General features: G+C 42.7%; 1 protein-coding gene across 5 annotated transcripts in view; it reads left to right on the top strand.

The window, feature by feature from the left end:
• The window catches only part of LOC102921243 (baculoviral IAP repeat-containing protein 1a-like), a 47,994-nt gene extending 39,832 nt beyond the window's left edge, over positions 1-8,162 (top strand). For all 5 annotated transcript variants that reach the window (XM_076552125.1, XM_076552127.1, XM_076552126.1 and 2 more), the window contains one exon: positions 6,118-8,162. In XM_076552125.1, the coding sequence (XP_076408240.1) occupies positions 6,118-6,482 (365 nt within the window). In that variant the 3' untranslated portion in view covers positions 6,483-8,162. The remainder of the gene's footprint in view (positions 1-6,117) is intronic.
• Positions 8,163-19,995: the final 11,833 nt, after the last annotated feature.

Here is a 19,995-nt window from a genome sequence, read left to right as displayed (position 1 = left end):
TATGTAAACAAATGTGCAACAAGCTGAAACATAGAACTGGATCAATGTTCCTGTTCACGGTGCTGAAAATTTTGTTATCCTTGTAAGTGTAGAGTCAACCAGATGAGGATGCAGACCTGTGTGCATTCTGCAACCGTGCCCTCCTCTTCCTCCACAGATGACCACTGCACTGCTTTCTTTACCATAGGGTCATTTGCCACAGATTCCTCATGGAAGGGGGTCCTGTGCAATAGGCACTGTTTTGTCTAAAAATGTGTGTGTGCTTCATATTCCTAGTAACACATGTGACCAGAGTGATTGATTTCACTGCTGTGTGTCATTCCATTATTTGACCGATCTGCACTCTGTGTCCATTCAATGGGTACTTGAGTTGTTTCTAGTAGTTGGTATCTATGAAGTGCTTCTAAGAACTTTCTCACACACTGTCCATGTTTAGTAATTTCTAGGGTGAAATTTCTGAGTTACCTCACATGGACTGATTAAGTGTGTTTTGGGTTAGATGTGTCACATGCCTGTAATTCAACACTCGATAGGTTCAAGAGTTCGAGATTTCCTAGTTGAAGGCTAGGCTGGGTAACATGACACTTTGAATACAAACAATTAAATAACAAAGGATCAAACCTCTCCACAGTGTTGTTTTCACCCTCAACAGAGGTTGCTTCATGTTCTGGCTCTGGTAGGTCTTATCAATCCCTTATAGTTAGGCACTCTGATGATTCTTGTAGGTAGGAAAACCCAAAGCTTTAGTTGAGGAATAGCTTTCAGATTGACCAGCACTTGAAAGAAAAAGGTACAATAGCTGCTAAAAGACATGGAATTGAAAGGACTTCTGTAACAATCTAGCATTGATATTTTAAGAATGCCTTAACTTTAAAAGAGAAGTCAAAATAAATATATTTTTCAAATAGAAATAAAAAACGCTTTCAAGTTTTGTTCCTACAGGAGATGAGAGGCTATGGATTTCTTCATTAATGATATTGATCACGTGTGATCAGAGGAGACCTCCTGAATCTTTTTGTTTTTTTTTTGGTTTTTCGAGACAGGGTTTCTCTGTGTAGCTTAGCGCCTTTCCTGGAACTCATTGGTAGACCAGGCTGGCCTCGAACTCACAAAGATCCGCCTGGCTCTGCCTCCCGAGTGCTGGGATTAAAGGCGTGCGCCACCACTGCCCGGCCTTTTTTTGGTTTTTAAACAGGGTTTCTCTGTGTAGCTCTGTGGCCTTTCCTGGAACTCACTCTGTAGCCCAGGCTGACCTCGAACTCACAGAGATCCACCTGCCTCTGCCTCCCGAGTGCTGGGATTAAAGCTATGCACCACCACCACCTGGCTGACAGGTTCTGAATCTTGACAGGTAATATCTATCAACAAAGGGTACAGCTGGTCTTCCCAGGACTTGGCCATTATCTCAAAATTTCTCAGGATCCCTATAAGATTACCAGCACCACCAATCAGCAGGAAATAGTCTAGAGAACCATGCCCCAAATCACAAAGTATTGTTTATGGATGTTTGTTTGCTATTAAGAGGTTAACTGTAAATGGTTAATGGTCAAAGTCAATCTCTTTCTAAGGAAGAAGTGGGGATATGCTATAGAGATGATGGGGGAAAAGGGTAGATTATTATGATTTAAAAAGGTGGATTATTGGATGTACTTTAATCCAAAAAACAGTTGTTCATTTCAAAATATTTTACAATGGATGGTATGGATTTTGGTTTATGGACATGAATTTAAAGTCAATTTTGTTATACTTTATTTATTTTTCTACTCTTGTTTCAGATATTACATTTATGTCACTAGTTTAGAGTTGTAATACATAATTAAGAAATATAGATTAATAGTCATCTATAATAGTCAAACATAGCTATATTAGTTAGGTTTTTTAGGTATACAAGATATAGTTCAGTTACATAGGTAATCTTCAAACACTTCAAAGACCTTTAGAATATGGCATTTAAAATGTTTTAAGAACTTAGACTTTTTTTGGTGGTGAGACACATTTGCTCATGGCAACACCAATTGTTTTAAAGAGGATGATGGGCATCAAAGAAACTCCTTACAGAGTTTGAGTTCAATGTGGCAAGGCTAGCCATTTGGGCAAAAAATTGCTCTTTCCTGAACTGCTTGACAGTATGTTGTATAAACTGGACATGCAGGACCCATAGGAAAGTGATCACTAAACTTTGCCAAAACAAGGTGGGATGGTCCTTCAGGTTCCTGCTTCACAGAGGAAAATGCCAGACATTCTGCAGGGCACAGAGGAAAGCAACTGACAAACTTTGCCAGTATAGGCGGGACAGTCCTTCAAATTTCCTGTTTCACTAAAATGTCTGCCAGAGACTCTAGACCTGTAGGCTGAAGATGGATGCCCCAACGTTGCAGAGGAACACTGGGTGATTGTCCAGGCAGCCAGATGTCTCTGCCATTTTAAGAGTTTTGGAAGTTGCTTGCAATGCACTTCCTGTTTTCTCGGGTAATATTATATCCTTCTTGGGTCTTTGATAGAGTTGAAGACTAGGTAATTATAGTTTTCCTTAGTTATGATAAAAGATAAATTATATATGAAGGTTTAGACTCACAAAAAATAGGATGGATGATAGAGTATTTTCTTTAATTTTGCCAAATACAAATAGACTGGATATTATAACTGATTCTTGCATGATAACTCTTTTGGTATGTATAATTTTACCATGTTAAAGTTAAAACCTTCCTTCTTGATTAGACAGAAAAGGGGAAATGCTGTGGGATATTTTCTGTAGGCTGTGAATATGTGTCACTCTCATTGGTTGATAAATAGCTGCTTTGGCTTATGGCAAGGCAGGATAGAGCCGGGTGAGAAATCTAAGGGAGAGACAGGAGAAGAAGGGCAGAGTCTGGCAGATGCCAGCCAGCCACTGAAGGAGCAACAGGCCAGCTGTCTAGAAATGAGTAAAGCTAAGCCCATACATTCATAAGTAAGAATAAGCATCTGTGTGACTCATTTGGGAGCTGGGTGGTGGCGGGCTTCCAGAGAGCCAAGAGTAAAGAGTAAAAACAATCAACATTTTGGTGCCCAACGTGGGGCTTAAATATCCATAAGGACTGAGAAAGCTTGAAAAGAAAAGAACAAAAAAAAAGAGAGAAAGAAAGAAATGTCTCCCTTAAGAAGTTGTGCTGTACAGCAGAGATTTAGACAGCTTTTTTTTTTTTCATGCTAAATAAAAACTAAAAACTACACAAAACACCTGCCACAGTGCAAGGCACTGCCATTCCAGAGTTGCGGGGTTGAATGCAGTTCCTGGTCATATGAACCTCCAACTGGGCTGTGAGCTCTAGGCTTGGCTCCCACGAACCGAGAAGCCAGCAGAGCCTCACGGAGGACCCAGATGTAGCTTAGCAGCTTGACATTTGCTCATACTGTCAAAAAAAAAAAAAAAAAAAGGCCAAAAGACATGCAGTAAAAGAGGTCCAAATGGGAGAAAACCCTCTAAACAAGTTCCAGTGTGTTTTCTAATGTGCATAGGTTTAAGAAAAAGAAAAAGGGTAAAGTCATAAAAAGTGAATAATTTAAAAAATAATAGTCTTTAAAGAGAGAGTAATAGGGGGGCTGGAGAGATAGCTCAGAGGTTAAGAGCTCTGACTGCTCTTCCAGAGGTCCTGAGTTCAATTCCCAGCACCCACATGGTGGCTCACAACCATCTGTAATGAGATCTGGCGCCCTCTTCTGTATATATAGTAAATAAATAAATCTTTAAAAAAAAAAGAGAGAGAGAGAGTAATAGAAAAAAAAGCCACCTAACATTGGAAATCCACAGGGAGTCTGGAGCCTATATAGTATTGTGTGGCTTTTGAATTTTTTTGATTGTTAATAAGCAAACGACAGCTGCTAAGAGTCAAGGCATTGAAAGGACTGCTGCATTAACCAGGCTAGATATTTTAAGAATGCCTTAACTTTACAATGGAGATAAAAAATATATTTGTTAAATGGAAGTCAAAACACTTTGGAGAAGGGGTTTTGCTTTAGTTTCCATAGGAAACAAGAGGCTGTGGGCTTGTTCCAAGTTAATATGGATCAGGTTTGATCAAAGGAGACTTTCTGAAACTTGACAGTGATATATTGGAATATTGATATGAATTTAAAGTTAATTTGTTATACTGAATGTGTGTTTCTACCCTTCCTTGGGGTTTGTACTTATTCAGCTCACTTAAAAATACAATGGATAATTAAGAAATGAGATTAGTAATTATTCCAAAATAATCAGACTTGTAGCAACATTAGGTTTGTTTTCAAGGTTAAGTAGATATATTTCGATATATGAATGGTTTCAAACACTTCAAAAACCCATAGAATATGGCATTTAAAATATTTCGTTAGTGAGGCAGCAGTGGTGCACGCCTTTAATCCCAGCACTTGAGAGGTAGAGGCAAGTGGATCTCTGTGAGTTCAAGGCCAGTGTGGTCTACAGAGTGAGTTCTAGGACAGCTAGGGGCTATTACACAGAAAAATCCTATCTTGAAAACCACCCCAAAATATTTTGGTAACCTAAGGTTTTTCATGACATTGAGACACATCTGCTCTGGCAGTACCAATTTACTTCATAAAAGGATGATGGACATCAAAGAACCTCCATATGGAGTTTGCTTTCAGTGTGGCAAGGCTAGCCATTTGGGCAAGAAACTGCTTTGCCTTGACTGCTGACAGTATGCTGTATAAATTAGACATGCCGGGCCTACAAGAAAGTGACTACTGACCTTTGACAAAATAAGACAGGATAGTCCTTCAAAATTCTTGCTTCATAGAAGTCTGCCAGATATTCTAAGCCTGTCATCTGAAGATGGATGCCCTAATGTTGCAGAAGAACTTTAGGTGACTGTCCAGGCACCAAATGTCCCTGTTATTAGGTAATATTAACTCCTTCTGTGGTCCTGGAGGGAGTTAAAGACTAAATAATTAGAGGTATAGTTTTCCTTAGTTATTATAGAAAATAAATTGGGTATAAAACTTTGGATTCACTAAGATAGGGTAGATAATGGAGTATTTTCTTTAAATTTGCCAGACACAAATGAACTGGACATTGTGAATATAATCCATGATAATTGTTTATATCATATATAGTAAGACTCTGTTTAAGTCAAAACCTTTTCTTTTTGTTTAGACAAAAAGGGGAAATGTTATGGAATAATAATTCAAGATGTATTACAATCATTTATTCTGTGGAATATTTGTTTAAGATACAAAGACATGTTACATTTGTTTATTAAATAAAATTAACCTGGGATCAGGAGGTTACAACTAACTGACGTGGAGTGATAAGGCAGAACCATGTGTAGCTAGGATTCTTAAGTGGGGGTTGAGCTGAAGGACATGCTATGCTGTCTTTTGAGGAGCTGCAAACTAGGAGAGAAGATTAGCTACTTGCTCTTCAGCCTCTCTGAGCGAGCAGAATTTCACCTCGACCTTCCAGTCCTTTGAGTTCTATAGAGGGATAGAGATCTAGATAAAGTTCCCTTCAGCAGCAGTGATAGAGCTGGTGCCTGAGGGGACAGAAATCCTGCCTGGCTGTGGCCATTGCTGCCACATGGCTACTGGTAGCTGTGGAGTTGCAATTGTCAATCAGGACAGCAGTTGCTTAAGGGGCAGCTACTGATTTTAATGAAAAGCAACAATGCATTGGCTCCATTTCCTTCAGAGCCCCAGCTCTCAGTAACCAGGGAGTCCCTTCTGGGCTTTAGGTGGAAGACACTGTGGTAGCCAGTGAGAGGACAAGCTGTTAGGACTGCCACCTTCCTTAATCTTCAAAAATGGAGACGCTGTTGCCACAATTTCTCAGTTTCTTCTACTGTAACTTTCCTTCACATATGTCCTTCTGTGAGACCAGAAGAGAAGTCCACATTGCCATGGCAGCCAAAGCTCTGTGAACTCAACTCCCTGACCTCTGCTTCCGCCAAACTGCTTGTGCTTTGGCCAGGTGGTTCCCTATCAACCAAGCAGCAGTATGGTGCTTTCAAAGAATGGTCTCTTAAAATGTCATGTTGAGCATTTCCCACTTTCGTCACGGTGGGTGTGGGAGTGGTACCAATAACTTGTCACCATCACTGAAGTCCTCAGGATATTCTTTTCATAAATGTTTTTGTTTTCCAGCCAAGGGAGCAACCAGTGGAGGTTTCCAGAAACTTGAGAACTTAGATCTTTCATTGAATCACAAGATTACAGAGGAAGGGTACAGACATTTCTTTCAAGCCCTGGACAACCTGCCAAACTTGCAAATGCTCAACATTTCCAGGCATCTCCCAGAATCCATCCAAGTTCAGGCCACCACTGTCAAGGCTCTGGGTCAGTGTGTGTCCCGACTGCCCTGCCTCACCATTCTTCAGATGTTCAGTTGGCTCCTGGATGAAGAGGACATGAAAGTGATTAATGCTGTGAAGGAGAGACACCCTCAGTCCAAACGCTTGACTGTCTTCTGGAAATGGATACTGCCCTTCTCTCCTGTCATTCAGAAGTGAAGCATGCAGCCGAGGGCTACTGGCAGTTCTAAATACCTAATTGTACTTAGTTGTTTTTGCTCTTTGGGGGAGGGGACCAACACTCAGCTCCCAAATAAGTCACACACAGAGGTTTATTCTTAATTATACATACCCAGCCTTAGCTTGGCTTGTTTCCTGCCAGCTTTTCTTTTACTTTTTTTTAATGTTTTTTTTTTCATTTTTCTTACCAAGCACAGTTCCCACTCTCTCTCCTCCCCAAGCTCCCCCCTACCTCTCCCCACCCCTCCTCCCATCCACTTCTCAGAGAGGGTAAAGCCTCTCATGGACTGTCAACAACGTCTTTGCCAGCTTTTCTTAACTGTAATTTATTCCCATCTACCTTTTGCCTCTGGACTTTTACCTTTCTTCTTACTTCTGTAAATCTTACTTTCACTCTTATTCAGTGGCTGGCCGTGTGGTTGAGTGGCTGGTCCCTAGCATCTGCCTCTCTTTGATCTCTGTTGCTCTTTCTTCCTTTCTCACAGATTTCTCCTTCCATGTATTCTGTCTGGCTCCCAGCCCCACCTAGCCCTTTGCCTGCTCTCTATTGGCCGTTCAGCTCATGATTAGTGCATCAGGGGTTTTAGACAGGGAAGCAACACAGCTTCACAGAGTTAAACAAATGCGACAGAAGCCAAGTTAACACACCTTAAAATAATACCTGTAATACCTAATTTCCTAATACTTTTCACCCTTGCTGAGTATGGTGGTACACACCTGTGCTCTCATCATATAGGAGACTGAGGTGGGAGAATCAGGAGGTTCAGGGCAGCCTTGGTTACATCGGAAGATCCTGTCTCAAGACCAAAGGCACAACTAACCATCATATTAAAGGACATTCATTAACTGTGTAGACTGATGATTATTAAAGCCTGCATGCCCATCACTGAACGTAGAGCAATGATGAGCAGTCCTGGTATGGCCCTAAAAGACTAGAGCCGCACTCAATTTCATGCCAAGAACCCACCATTACCAAGGTCAACAGGAAGGCGTGGGGAAGGGAGCATTGATCTATGTAAAAGCCACAAGGAAGGAGCATTTGATGGAGGTAAGAAATGGCCAGTTTAAGGATGACTGGGTCCCACCCATGATGAAGCATGGGTTGATTTTAGCACAGAATGTAGACGACTCTTTCCAGAGATGCTCTTTGCAGGGCTTCTATATATTCACCAACCTTGGTGTGGCCATGCTTGGCCACACCATCTCCCATCCATTGCCGATGTGAGGAAGAAATTGGGCTTAGAGAAAACTGCTTTTGTTCCAGAGGCTTTTGAGAGCTTTGTATGTGATGTAATGACTTTAAGTCTTTCTTTCTTGTTCTTTTCTGTTTTTTTGTTTTGTTTTGTTTTTTTTGAGACAAGGTTTCACTATGTAGCTTTTAATGGCCTGGAACTGAATATGTAGACCAGGCCTACCTGGAACTTACAGAGATCTGCCTGCCTCTGCCTCCTGAGGGTTGATAATTTAAAAACATTGTCTATAGATACATTAAGGATTGGTGGGTATGTTAACCTGACTAAGACAGCATTTTTCATTCCATATGTTTACAAAAGTCTTTTCTTTATACCTGTGTTGTTTCAACTTAAATATTGTATGCTTTTAATTTGCCAATTATACCTCAATAAATCTTGAGGAAAAAGATTTCCAAACACCTAAAAATTTTTTAAAAGCTTTGGTTGTTGGTTAAGCGGTGGCGGCCATGCCAATGGAGGAGAGCGCTGGATGTATCGGTGACAGAAGAGTCATGAGCCATGGTTACCTTTCTAGAGCTTTATTGGGAGAGAAGGGGACACACACACACACACACACAGAGAGAGAGAGAGAGAGAGAGAGAGAGAGAGAGAGAGAGAGAGAGAGAGAGAGAGAGAACCATGGAGGGGAGAGAATATGGAAGGAGAGAATTCGGAAAGAGAGGACACAGAGAAAGCATGCCCACTCTTTAGACTGGGACGCTGTTGCAGGCTGGTGACATAATTAAGGACATAATCCTTACATCCAAAACTTTTGCTTATTATTAAAAAAGAGCAGGTAGATGGGAATAGGGGCGTCGTTTCTCTCAAAAGTTGCTTCCAGCTGACTATTGGACGTCGGTTGGCTCTTGGGAGAATGGGGAAGGGGAGCCTTCCGAGGTAGACAGGCGTTGTGGGATGCTGTCTGCCATCCGTTTGCTCTGGAGACATGTATCCCCCTTGGCTGTGGCTGGGAACCTTTTGTCTGACAAGATGTTGGTGACACAGAAAAAAGCTTAGAGAGAAAAGAATCATTATTATTATATGTTGGTAGATCCGGCCTGTCCAAATGGATCATGTTAAGTTTTATCAGAGACAGATTATTTTAAAGCACCTGCTTCCTTTACTAGTTCAGCATCCAGGAGACAGGTGGTCAATTGTTAAAAGCATCTTACAGTAATAGATGTTTACATTAAAGTCTTTTTTGTAGCACCCAGACACTTTTGGGTCTGGGTGTGTAAATACCTTTTAACTGTTACAGTTCTTACCTCATGATCTCTGGCTTCCGATTCTGTGGTGGTCCTGTACCATTACCTGAACAGTGAGTTAGAACAGGGAACTGGGAAGAGAAAAGCTTATGGTGCATGAAAATTTATTTTTTTTGGAATTAGGGACAAGGCAAAGATCAGGACCCTGTCTGTATGCACGTGAGAAACACAGGCAGTAGATCTGGAGTGAGACAATGAAATGAAAGCTCCTATCTTAGCTGGAAATCATTTTTTATTAAGTAACTCTGAAAGTGCAATTAAATCTGGTGAGGTGGTAATCTGGTGTCCTCTGTACCCAACAATAAGGGAGAGGTGACATCCCAAAACTCCCAGGACTGAGTCAGTGGTTCTGGTGCCCAGAAGGACAGAAATGGATTGCTTCCCTGCTGCATTCTGGGTTCCCTGCCATGTCTGTAGCCAAGCCTAGGTCTGCTGGAGGTCTTAGCTTGATGTACCCATGCATCTTGGTGCCTAGGGGCAGTCAGCTGACTCTGTCTTTCTAAGCGGCACTTTTAACAAGGATGTTGATGGCCTGGCAGGGCATTCGCTAGCCCATGGCCTTTTTCCTCACTTAAAACATGAACCCAACAGTTTTTGGGAGTCAGCGAGTGCCACCACTTGGCAATTTTTTTTTCGGGCTTTTATCTCTACCCTGGCACACCTTAAATGCCACAGATGACTCTTTTGCCTGTGGGGTCAGGAGCCTTGCTCTCCAGATATTTAAGTCGGGGAGGTCTGGGGAACAAGAGACAGATTTTACTCCGTGCCCTGAATTTTTTTTTCTGATGATTGGTGGCTTAAGGACAGCTTTTGGAAGATCTGCCAGGAGGCAGACCATAAACCGATCCTTTTGGAAGACTTGTCTGAGGCTATAAACTGATTTTTGGCTTAGGAGCCATCCTGACTATTGTAAACTTATTTGTATGGATCTTAGCCGCTTCCAGATCTGTCTGTGTCTCCCAAAGCAGTTTGAGAATGAGTGGGTGGAGTTAAGGTGAGTTAGGGAAGAGAGTCGTAGCAGCCGCCCAAGCCCACCCATTTTTAGCTCGCCTACTGTGGGCAGAAGTCAGACAGAAAAGGTTGCATGTGGCAGAGGCAGAAATGGGGAGGGAGAAGGGTTCAGAGCTTTGGCAGAAAGCTTGGGGATGAAGTGACTCTTTTATTTGCACATTCGCTGCCAGAAGTTCCCGCGACACTGTTATGTAGACAGATTGACAGGTACCCGCCCCTATCCACCAATGTAAGTGGTAAATGTATCTGCCTCTTTGTTCCATGGCTGTAGCCGAGAGAAAAATAAAAAATTAAAATAACAAACCGGGATCAGACTCCAATCTTGGGCATCCTCGAGAGTGAAGAGAGATCTATGAATCAGCTCAAGTTCCCATCCTCTTCATCAAGGAAGGTAAGGGCTGTAGCTCTGCTGCAGTTGGTCCATGGTGGACCCGAGACAGCATTTACCGCCTCGTCAGGAGCAAAACTGTGCCTGCCGTTGCTAGCACAGCCCGAGGACAACCCCGTGGTGTCCGTCGCAAAGAATATAGCTCAGACTACAGCCTCGAGAATGGCGGACTCACTGTGGGGAAGAATCATGGCGGTAGCAGTGGTGGTAGCTGTGTGGGTCCAGCGGAGTCGAGGGACGATTGTGGTCTCGCGGTCTCGCTGGATGGGGAAGGAGGTGGCAGGCAGCAGCGGTCACAGCAGGTCCTCGGTGGTTTATCCAAGCCTGAATGGCACCAAATGTTGGTTAGGCGGTGGCGCTCGCTCGTGGCTGGCTGCCATCTGCCATGGCCATGCTGAAGGAGGAGAGCGCTGGATGTATTGGTGACGGAAGAATCACGAGCCATGGTTACCTTTCTAAACCTTTATTGGGAGAGAAGGGTGGGGGGAGAGAGAGAGAGAAAGAGGAAGAGAGAGAGAGAGAGAGAGAGAGAGAGAGAGAGAGAGAGAGAGAGAGAGAGAGAGAGAGAGACCGCGGGGAGGGGAGAGAATACAGAAGGAGAGAGTGCGGAAAGAGAGAGGACACAGAGGGCATGCCCATGTTTTAGGCTGGGACGGCATTGTAGGCTGGTGACATAATTAAGGACATAATCCTTACATTGGTTATATCTGGGAGGTGAGTTGGGAAGCATTCTTACTTTTCATTCTACCCCTTTCTGCACTGTTTTTTTTTATTTTACAATTCTCTGTTATTTTTATGCTTAAGATAAAAACTCAGGACTTGAGAGATGGGTTGGTGGTTAAGAATACTTGTTCCTTTCACACAGGACCTATGTTTGGTTCCCAGCTCCCAGACAGCCTATCTCTATAGGAACAGATTATCTTGTTTATTATCTGATTTGACAGTTAATACATTTGTAGTCAAAAGTGTTTAGATGTTATATCAGAGTCCAGCGAGAAAACAGAAATGGCAGGTTATTCTGTGCCAGGTAACAAATGAAGTTATGCTTGACAATAAGCTGTGTAAGCAGTGCTCACACCAAAGAAATCAATAAATCAGTAATTAATGATCTTCTCTATGTTATCCTACTTCACTACTGTAACTCCAATGCACTCATCACTGGTCTCTAGGAAGCACCTGCTCCATCATAACAAAATTCCTGAAATGTCTATTTCTGGTCACATACTCCATATCCCAACTCTGACTCCTTCAAATGGGCTGCTCTTCTGAACATCTGCTTCATTTTTAAGTTAAAAAAAAAAAACAAAACAACAAAACAAATCCAGGAAATCAATTTTATATCAAAGAATAGTACACACAGAGCACAACTGAAATAAGTAACAATAACTGTAAACTCATAAAAATCTGTATTAAATATGATTTTACTAAGCTCCAAAAGTCTAGAAAACAACTTTCATTGGAAGAGTTCTTTACAAGCACGGGTAAGTGTTCTTTCATGCTTACATCCTCTCCCCCAAGCTTTTATCCCTTCCATCCCACCCAAACAGCTGTTTCAGCATCACCAGCGACCTCCACGTTGGTACATTCAATGACTGTGTTGCGACCTTCATCTTACTTGTCCTGTTTCCAGCATCTGAGCTACTGATGGGCACATCACGGGTCTCTAGGAAATGCCTGCTTCATCTGACCTTCGGGCCTCACTCCTGGTTTCCTCCTCAGACAGCTCCAGCTCAGTCCTCTGCTGTTCCTCTTTCAACCACTGGGGCATCTGAGTTCTCCTGACTGTGTGTGAGTGCACTTCCTGGAACACCTCATCCAGCTGAGTGGCTTTAAACTCCATGCCTACACTACCTCCTCCATCTCCAGCTCTAGTCCTGGACTCTTTTTATATAACCCTAATGGGTATTGCATATTTCACATCTCCAAAGCTAACTCTTGGCCTTCCCCTTCACTGAAGTATTCTGATGGCACACTTTCTTTCTTTCTTTCTTCCTTCCTTTCTTTCTTTCTTTTTTTTTTTTTTTTTTTTTTTGGTTTTTTTTTTTTTTTTTTTTTTTTTGGTTTTTCAAGACAGGGTTTCTCTGTGTAGCTTTGCGCCTTTCCTGGAACTCATAGTCCATATCTAAGCTAATCCTGGTGATTCCACTTGCAAAATACATCTGATCTAGCTGGGCAGTGGTGTGTCACACCTTTAATTCCAGCACTTGGGAGGCAGAGGCAGGTGTTTCTTTGTGAGTTAGAAGCCAGCCTGGTCTACATGATGAGCTCCACACCAGCCATAGTGAGACCCTGCCTCAACAAACAAACAAACAAACAAACACCACCCAGCAGATTCAACCTAGTTAGCCCCCTTTCTTTTTTGTTACTAGTGGCGTATTTTTACCATGCTATCAGAAAGCTCCCCCGGAAGTCAGATCATGTTCTCCCTCTGCTTTACTATTCTTCACTGGACTCTCAGCTTAAAGTATGCCAGGCAAGAACTTTACCAACTGAGCTACAACCTCAACCAAAGGAAAGTTTATGTCATTGATACATTTGCCGAAATTGTAGAATTATATTTAATGGTCAAATTGTTGAAGAATTAAAACAAAGATCAAGAATAATATATAGTATCCATTAATTTAATTAGCATTATGGTCAGCAATATATGCAATCAGGCAAGAAAATGGAATAATGTTAAAGACAGAATTCAGTATTTAGATATGTATCTAGAAGTGTGAGGAGATTATAATGAAAGAGTCTTGTACATTGTCAGTGAACATTTAAAATGCAGAGTATTTTTTTTTTTTTTTTTTTTTTGGTTTTTCGAGACAGGGTTTCTCTGTGTAGCTTTGCGCCTTTCCTGGAACTCGCTTTGGAGACCAGGCTGGCCTCGAACTCACAGAGATCCGCCTGGCTCTGCCTCCCGAGTGCTGGGATTAAAGGCGTGCGCCACCACTGCCCGGCAGAGTATTTTTTTTTTTTTTAAGTTCACTTGCAAGGGCCAAAAAAATCTATAAGGTGCTAAAATAAAGGTGACATTGGATGCAGATATAGCAATATCATTAGTGAAAAGTGAGTTTCACTGGGGAGATTTTACAGATGAAAGAGTCAGCAGTGTGAAGAGCCTGTCTGACCTCTGGACTTCCTGTGGAAGAAAACACACCGAGGAAGAATGGAATTTTATTACTTACAGGAAAACAGAATTGGTATTCATCATGTTAAGCAAAGTCCGCTGGACAGATAGTGCATGCTTTATCTCGCTTGGAATCTAGAGTTAATAAGTGCATAAGCATGAAGCAGAAGATGACTCCAGAGGGAGAGGAAGGGATATGAAGGGAGGGAAAGTGAGGAAAGAGAGAAGGAACAGGGAGGAAAGAAAACAGCTGACATTTTCTCATGCAAAATCTAGAATCCCCCACCCGATAGGACCACACAAAGTTTGTGTGGGACAGGAAAGCAGAAGTGGGAAGAGGAAGGGGTCTTGTAAGGAAGGACCACAGTGGGAGTGGCAGGTACCAACAGGAGACTGATAGACATGGAAACATCGTGAGATCCATATTTTTATATACTAACTGAAGAGCTTATTTTCTAAGACTGGACTGTTTACAGCTGGATGCAGGATGGAAAGTGTGTCACAAGACACCACTGCTTTAACACAGAAGTCAGGAGGGGCTGGTAGAACCTGGTTATCTGACTATGATGGCTTCTAGGTAAGAGAAACGGCCCTTCAGGTCTAGACAGATAATCTGAGGTACACGCCAGGGCTGCTGGTAACAGCTAGAAGCCCTACTAACTCCAAAATTTTTTAAATATCCTAAGGCGAAGAAAATGTGCATCTGGGCCCCCGGGGTTCCTTTTTCCTTAAGATGTTGCAGGGTGTGTGGTTCAAAGTACAGACTCCCAAGGCTGCCTGGTTACTCTTTAACCCTACTGCCTGGGTTTCCTCATTTGTAAAGTGGAGATAGCATACCCGACTTGTTTGGGCTGTTAAAGATGGCATGTCCAAGCTTTTAATATTGTAACATGGCATTGTCATCTATAAAGTTCATGCTGGAGAACCGCATGACCAAGTTACCAAGTGAAAAAATAATCCATGGAAGAATCTCATAGTATTTGATGTCAGCTTAAAACTTCTGGGTAGGGGTCATGTTTCTAGCTCTCCAGAGGTGCAGGAAGCCTGGACACTGGGGGTTGGGCTCATCTGGCCTTGAGGGTGGCCGGTTTCCACACGAGTTAGTTCTCTAGGGCTAGTCAGATTGGGCGAGCAGCTGGGAGAATTCTTATTTGGGGCCTCTGGGTTTGCAGCTGTGTGTGGAATAGTTGATGGAGACGAGGCAGGGGGAACTGCCTGGCCCTGCACGGACTGATTTAGTCCTGTATTTTATGTCTTCTTGTCACAGGCATGCTGCATCTCCATCTCAGGACCCAAGATGGGACAGAAGTCTCCCTGGAGACACTGTTCATCCAACCTGTGCTTGTCTTTGGCTTGCTTTCTTGCTTACTACTATTCCATGTAGTATCCACCTTCTGAAATTTGTTAAAATACTTTGTGTTGATCATTTTTCTGGTTTCTTAGTTTTTATGGGTTTGTTCTTTTAAAAAAATCACCTTAATAATGTTATATAACATTTGCTAATAATAACCTAAATGTGCTTAGAGTGTATTCAGGAAAACAAGTCTAGTCACAACATTTCTTGGCATCAAATGAGGGAGTGTCCACACCAACTTTCCAATTCTCTATGGACACCAACAAGGTGTTCCATGATTTAGTTAAATTCTGGTAGTACCCAGAGATAGTTTATGCCAAAGGATTGTTTGAAATGAGCTTTCAGCTTCTGGCTTTCACTTTGTAGACAGCTTGGAGTCATTTTCTGAAGTACTTCTCTGACATCTAGCCCTTTTCCAGGATAAATCTTGACTCCCTAATCTTTCCATCATAAAGTAAAAGATCTGGATTCAGCCTGGCAGTGGTGGCACAGGCCTTTAATCCCAGCACTCGGGAGGCAGAGCCAGGAGGATCTCTGTGAGTTTGAGGCCAGCCTGGTCTACAGTGCAAGACCCAGGACAGGTACCAAAACTACACAGAGAAACCCTGTCTTGAAAAACCAAAAAAAAAAAAAAAAAAAAAAAAAAGATCTGGATTCAAATATTCAAATCATATAAGGAGCTCCTTTTTTTGTTTATTTGTTCAGTTATTGATTGTTATTCTATTTTTAATTTTAAAAGATTTATTTTTCATAAAAATTTATGCACAATATGTTTTGACCATATTCTTCCCTTCTGCCAATTCCTCCCAGACAATTCACACCATCTTTACCCACCCAGGTTCATTTTCTTTCTCTCTCAAAAACAAAAAACAAACAGCAAAAAACAAAAATCAAAACAAACAAACAAAACACCAATAAGGCAAAAAAAAAAGTCAAAACACAACAAAAAGTGCACACACATACACACACACACACACACACACACACACACACACACACACACACACACACGAAGTCTCCTGTGCTGATCAACTACTCCTGGGTATGGGGCCTGTCCTGGGGTGTGGTTGATATTACCAGTGACACTCCATTGGAGAAAACTGATTTTCTCTTTCCCAGCAGGTATCAATTGCAAATAGCTTCTGGGTTAGAGGTGGTACTTTCTATTTCCTTTTTCTGTCAACCACGACCTCTGGCTCTTACATTCATTCCACCTCCTCTTCTGCATAGACTCCTAAGTCTTGAGGGGAGAGCATTGGTGAAGAGATCCCTCAGGACTGAATGCTCCAAAGTCTCTCATACTCTGCATGCTGTCCAATTGTGTGCCTCTGTGTTAATTACCATCCACTGAAAGAAGCTTCTCTGATGAGAATTGCGCTATACCCTGATCAATGATCATTAGGAGACATTTTAATGCTATGATCCTTCAGCATAATAATAGAATTAGATTTTCCTCTAGACCCGTGGTTCTCCACCTTCCTAATGCTGCAGCCCTTTAATACAGTTCCTCATGTTGGAGTGACCACCAACCATAAAATTATTTTCATTGCTGCTTTGTGACTGTAATTTTTATTGTTATGAACCATAATGTAAATATCTGGTATTTCCAATGTGACCCATATGAAAAGGTTATTCAACCCCAAAGGGTCATGACCCACAGGTTGAGAAGTGCTGCCCTAGACCCATGACCTATCTAGTGTCAGGTTTCTGGTCACTTTAGCAGTGTCGGGTATGGGTTCCATCTCATGGAGTGGACCTTAAATCCAACTTTAAAAGGAATTGGTTACTTCCATAACATTTGTGCTACTATGACACCAGTATATCTCCTGGAAAGGTAACTCCTATAGGTTAGCAAGGTTTGTAGGGGGGTGATATTTATGATCACTTTCCTACTCCAGTCTCATGCGGAGTACCTTTCAGTACTATGAATACCAGTCAGCAAGAGTGAAGCTTCTAGTTAGGTACCTGGTAAACTTCTCGGTGTTCAATGACATAGTTAAGTATTGTCCTCAGCAATAGAGCCTTCCATTAGGTTGTAGAGAGTAACTGATGGTTTTGACAATAGCCCATAGTGTTGTGGGGCTGTGTATGGGATGTCCCTGGCCAAGCAATCAACAGCTGCAACCCATTCCTGGCCCTGTCTTGCTTGTTGTCATATGATATAATGTTGGCATTATATCCCCCATTATATGATGACTCCATTTAAATTCCTTTCATATATGTATATATTTTAGGAAGCACCCAGAGGCTTAATATTACTTACAAATGCTTGGCTGATAGCTCAGGTTTATTACTAACTAGCTCTTACTACATAAATGAACCCATTTCTATTAATCTATCTATTGCCATTTGGTTGTGGCATTACTTCATTTTCTACAAGTCTTGCTTCCTCAACGGACGGCACGCACCCCCCCCCCCCATTTTCCACTCTTCTTTTCCTCTATCTCTGCTTGGATTTCCCACTGGCTCTATCTGCCAGAGTTGAGGAAACTGCCAGCTTCAAAGGAAAAATGTGGTGATATTTGGTTTGTGCTCTAACAAATAAAGCTTGCCTGGAGATCAGAGGGCAGAGCTAGCCACTAGTTAACCACAGAGGCCAGGCAGTGGTGGCACACACCCTTAATTCAAGCACATGGCAGGAGGAAACAGGAAGTGCTATGGTTGGTCAGAGAGAGGAATATAAGGTGGGCAGAGACAGGAGCTTGGTCCTTTTCGGCTGAGGAGTTGCCGAGGTAAGAGGTGTCTGTGGCTGGCTGCTCTTTGTCTCTGATCTTTCAGCATTTACCTCATATCTGGCTCCTGGTTTTTTATTATTAAGACCAACTAGATTCGTGTTACAGAAATGTCTTACAGTAGCACACAATGTTAACTATATCCTAAAGTATTCAAATAAAATCCCTCCCACTGTCATCCCCTGAGGTCCTGACTCACCCGCTGAAGCAGTAACTTCAAGCATCCACTGGTCACTTCCCTGACTGTGGGATTTGACTTTTAGTGCCTCAGATATTTTCTCACTGTTCCCATTAAAGGTCTACCACCAGATCCTGTGTCAGAAAACAAAAGAAAATACAAACAAGAAAGAAAGAAGAGGCTGGACCAACGAGATGTCTCAGTGCATCAAGGTACCTGCCACCAGCATAGTGCCCTCGGTGGATCCCTGGAACCACATGGTGGAAATTGGAATTGGAAAGAACCAATTCCCACAAGTTGTCCTTCAATCTCTATCTGTGTATGACCTGGCATGTGGAGTGACTACTCTTTTGTCAGCCGGACACAGGCTAGAGTCATCAGAGAGGAAGGAGCCTCAGTTGAGGAAATGCCTCCATGAGATCCAGCTGGAAGGCCTTATCTCAATTAGTGATCAACGGGGAAGGGCCCAGCCCACTGTGGGTGGTTCCCTCCCTGGGCTGGTGGTCCTGGGTTCTATAAGAAAGCAGGCTGAGCAAGCCATGGGGAGCAAGGCAGTAAGCAGCACCAATCCATGGCCTCTGCATCAGCTCCTGCCTCCAGGTTCCTGCCCTGTTTAAGTTCCTGCCTTCAGTACTTTTGATGATGAACTGTTACGTGGAACTATGAGAGAAATAAACCCTTTCCTCCCCAAGTTGCTTTGGTCATGGTTCCATCACAGCAGTAGTAACCATAGCTAATGTGATACCTCAGTAAAACCCCCCACTCTATCCCCTACAGACAAAGAGAAGCTTAAACCAGGATTCCTAAGTGTAGATAAGAACTTAGACCCCTTTTCCCCAGGTGGCTGTATCTGCTACAGGGACTTTGGAAAACAGTCAGGATATTTAACCAAAAGACTAAAAAGGGAGGCGGGTTAAAATAAATTATATGGTCTGTGCCTTTAAGAACTAGCCTCACAAAGAAAGGGGAGCACTCCTTCCAACCTCCCTGCTGTGAGTTAGAGATTTGGAAAGAGCCTCCCTGGAGGCTTGTAAACTTAGAGAACACCTTACTTTTGCATTCTGTACCTAAAGTCTCCAGTGGCGGCTTTGGGGACATGATCTAGGTGCAACAAGACCCTCACTCTATAGTCTCAAAAAGGGGGCCTTAGACAAAGATATCTCAATATAGATAGACCCAGGCCAGTTTCAAGTCACCAGAAATGATGGCACCAGCCCCAGGAACAAAAGAACAGAGTCAGGATGTCTGATGGTAACCAATTAATTACGAGATACCCCTCTCCAGAGATAACAGGACCAGGCCCTGGAGATGAGTTGTAAAACTCCTGACAGGGCAAACAGATAAGCTAGAATAAGATAAAGTCCAGGCCTGGGAAAAACTGGACCAATCAAGGATGGACCCGTACTAACCCCCTCCCCTCTAAGAAATTTTATGGGTTTTGCCTATAAAAACTAACTTCCCCAAGAAAGAGTAACTCTTCTCTGCCTCACTTGAGATGGCTTGAGATGAGTTCCCTGACATGACTTGTAACAGATAAACCTTGCTTTTGCATTCTGGTATGTTCGTCCTTGGTGGTCTCTCTGGGGGTTACGATCTGGGCACAACAGCTAAGACATGTGTATACACACACACACAGGAGAGAGAGAGAGAGAGAGAGAGAGAAAGAGAGAGAGAGAGAGAGAGAGAGAGAGAGAGAGAGAGAGAGAGAGAGAGAGAGAGAGAGAGAACAAGATTTATAAGCATTTTTTCAGGAAAGAAAGATGACAAGGAGGAGAGTGTGGGAGGCAGGTATTCATATACAGATGTTAGTGGAGGAGAGTGTGGGAGGCAGGTATTCACATACAGATGTTAGTGGAGGAGAGTGTGGGAGGCAGGTATTCACATACAGATGTTAGTGGAGGAGAGTGTGGGAGGTGGTATTCACATACAGATGTTAGTGGAGGAGAGTGTGGGAGGCACTTATTCACACACAGATGTTAGTGGAGGAGAGTGTGGGAGGCAGGTATTCACATACAGATGTTAGTGGAGGAGAGTGTGGGAGGGAGATGCTCACATACAGATGTTAGTGGAGGAGAGTGTGGGAGGCAGATATTCACATACAGATGTTAGTGGAGGAGAGTGTGGGAGGGAGGTGCTCACATGCAGATGTTAGTAGAGGAGAGTGTGGGAGGGAGGTGCTCACATACAGATGTTAGTGGAGGAGAGTGTGGGAGGTGG

The sequence above is a fragment of the Peromyscus maniculatus genome, chromosome 15 (genome assembly GCF_049852395.1).
Source record: "Peromyscus maniculatus bairdii isolate BWxNUB_F1_BW_parent chromosome 15, HU_Pman_BW_mat_3.1, whole genome shotgun sequence".
In the NCBI taxonomy this organism is placed as follows: Eukaryota; Metazoa; Chordata; class Mammalia; order Rodentia; family Cricetidae; genus Peromyscus; species Peromyscus maniculatus.
The sequence above is the reverse complement of the archived record's forward strand: the minus strand, read 5'-3'. Positions and strand labels throughout refer to the sequence as shown.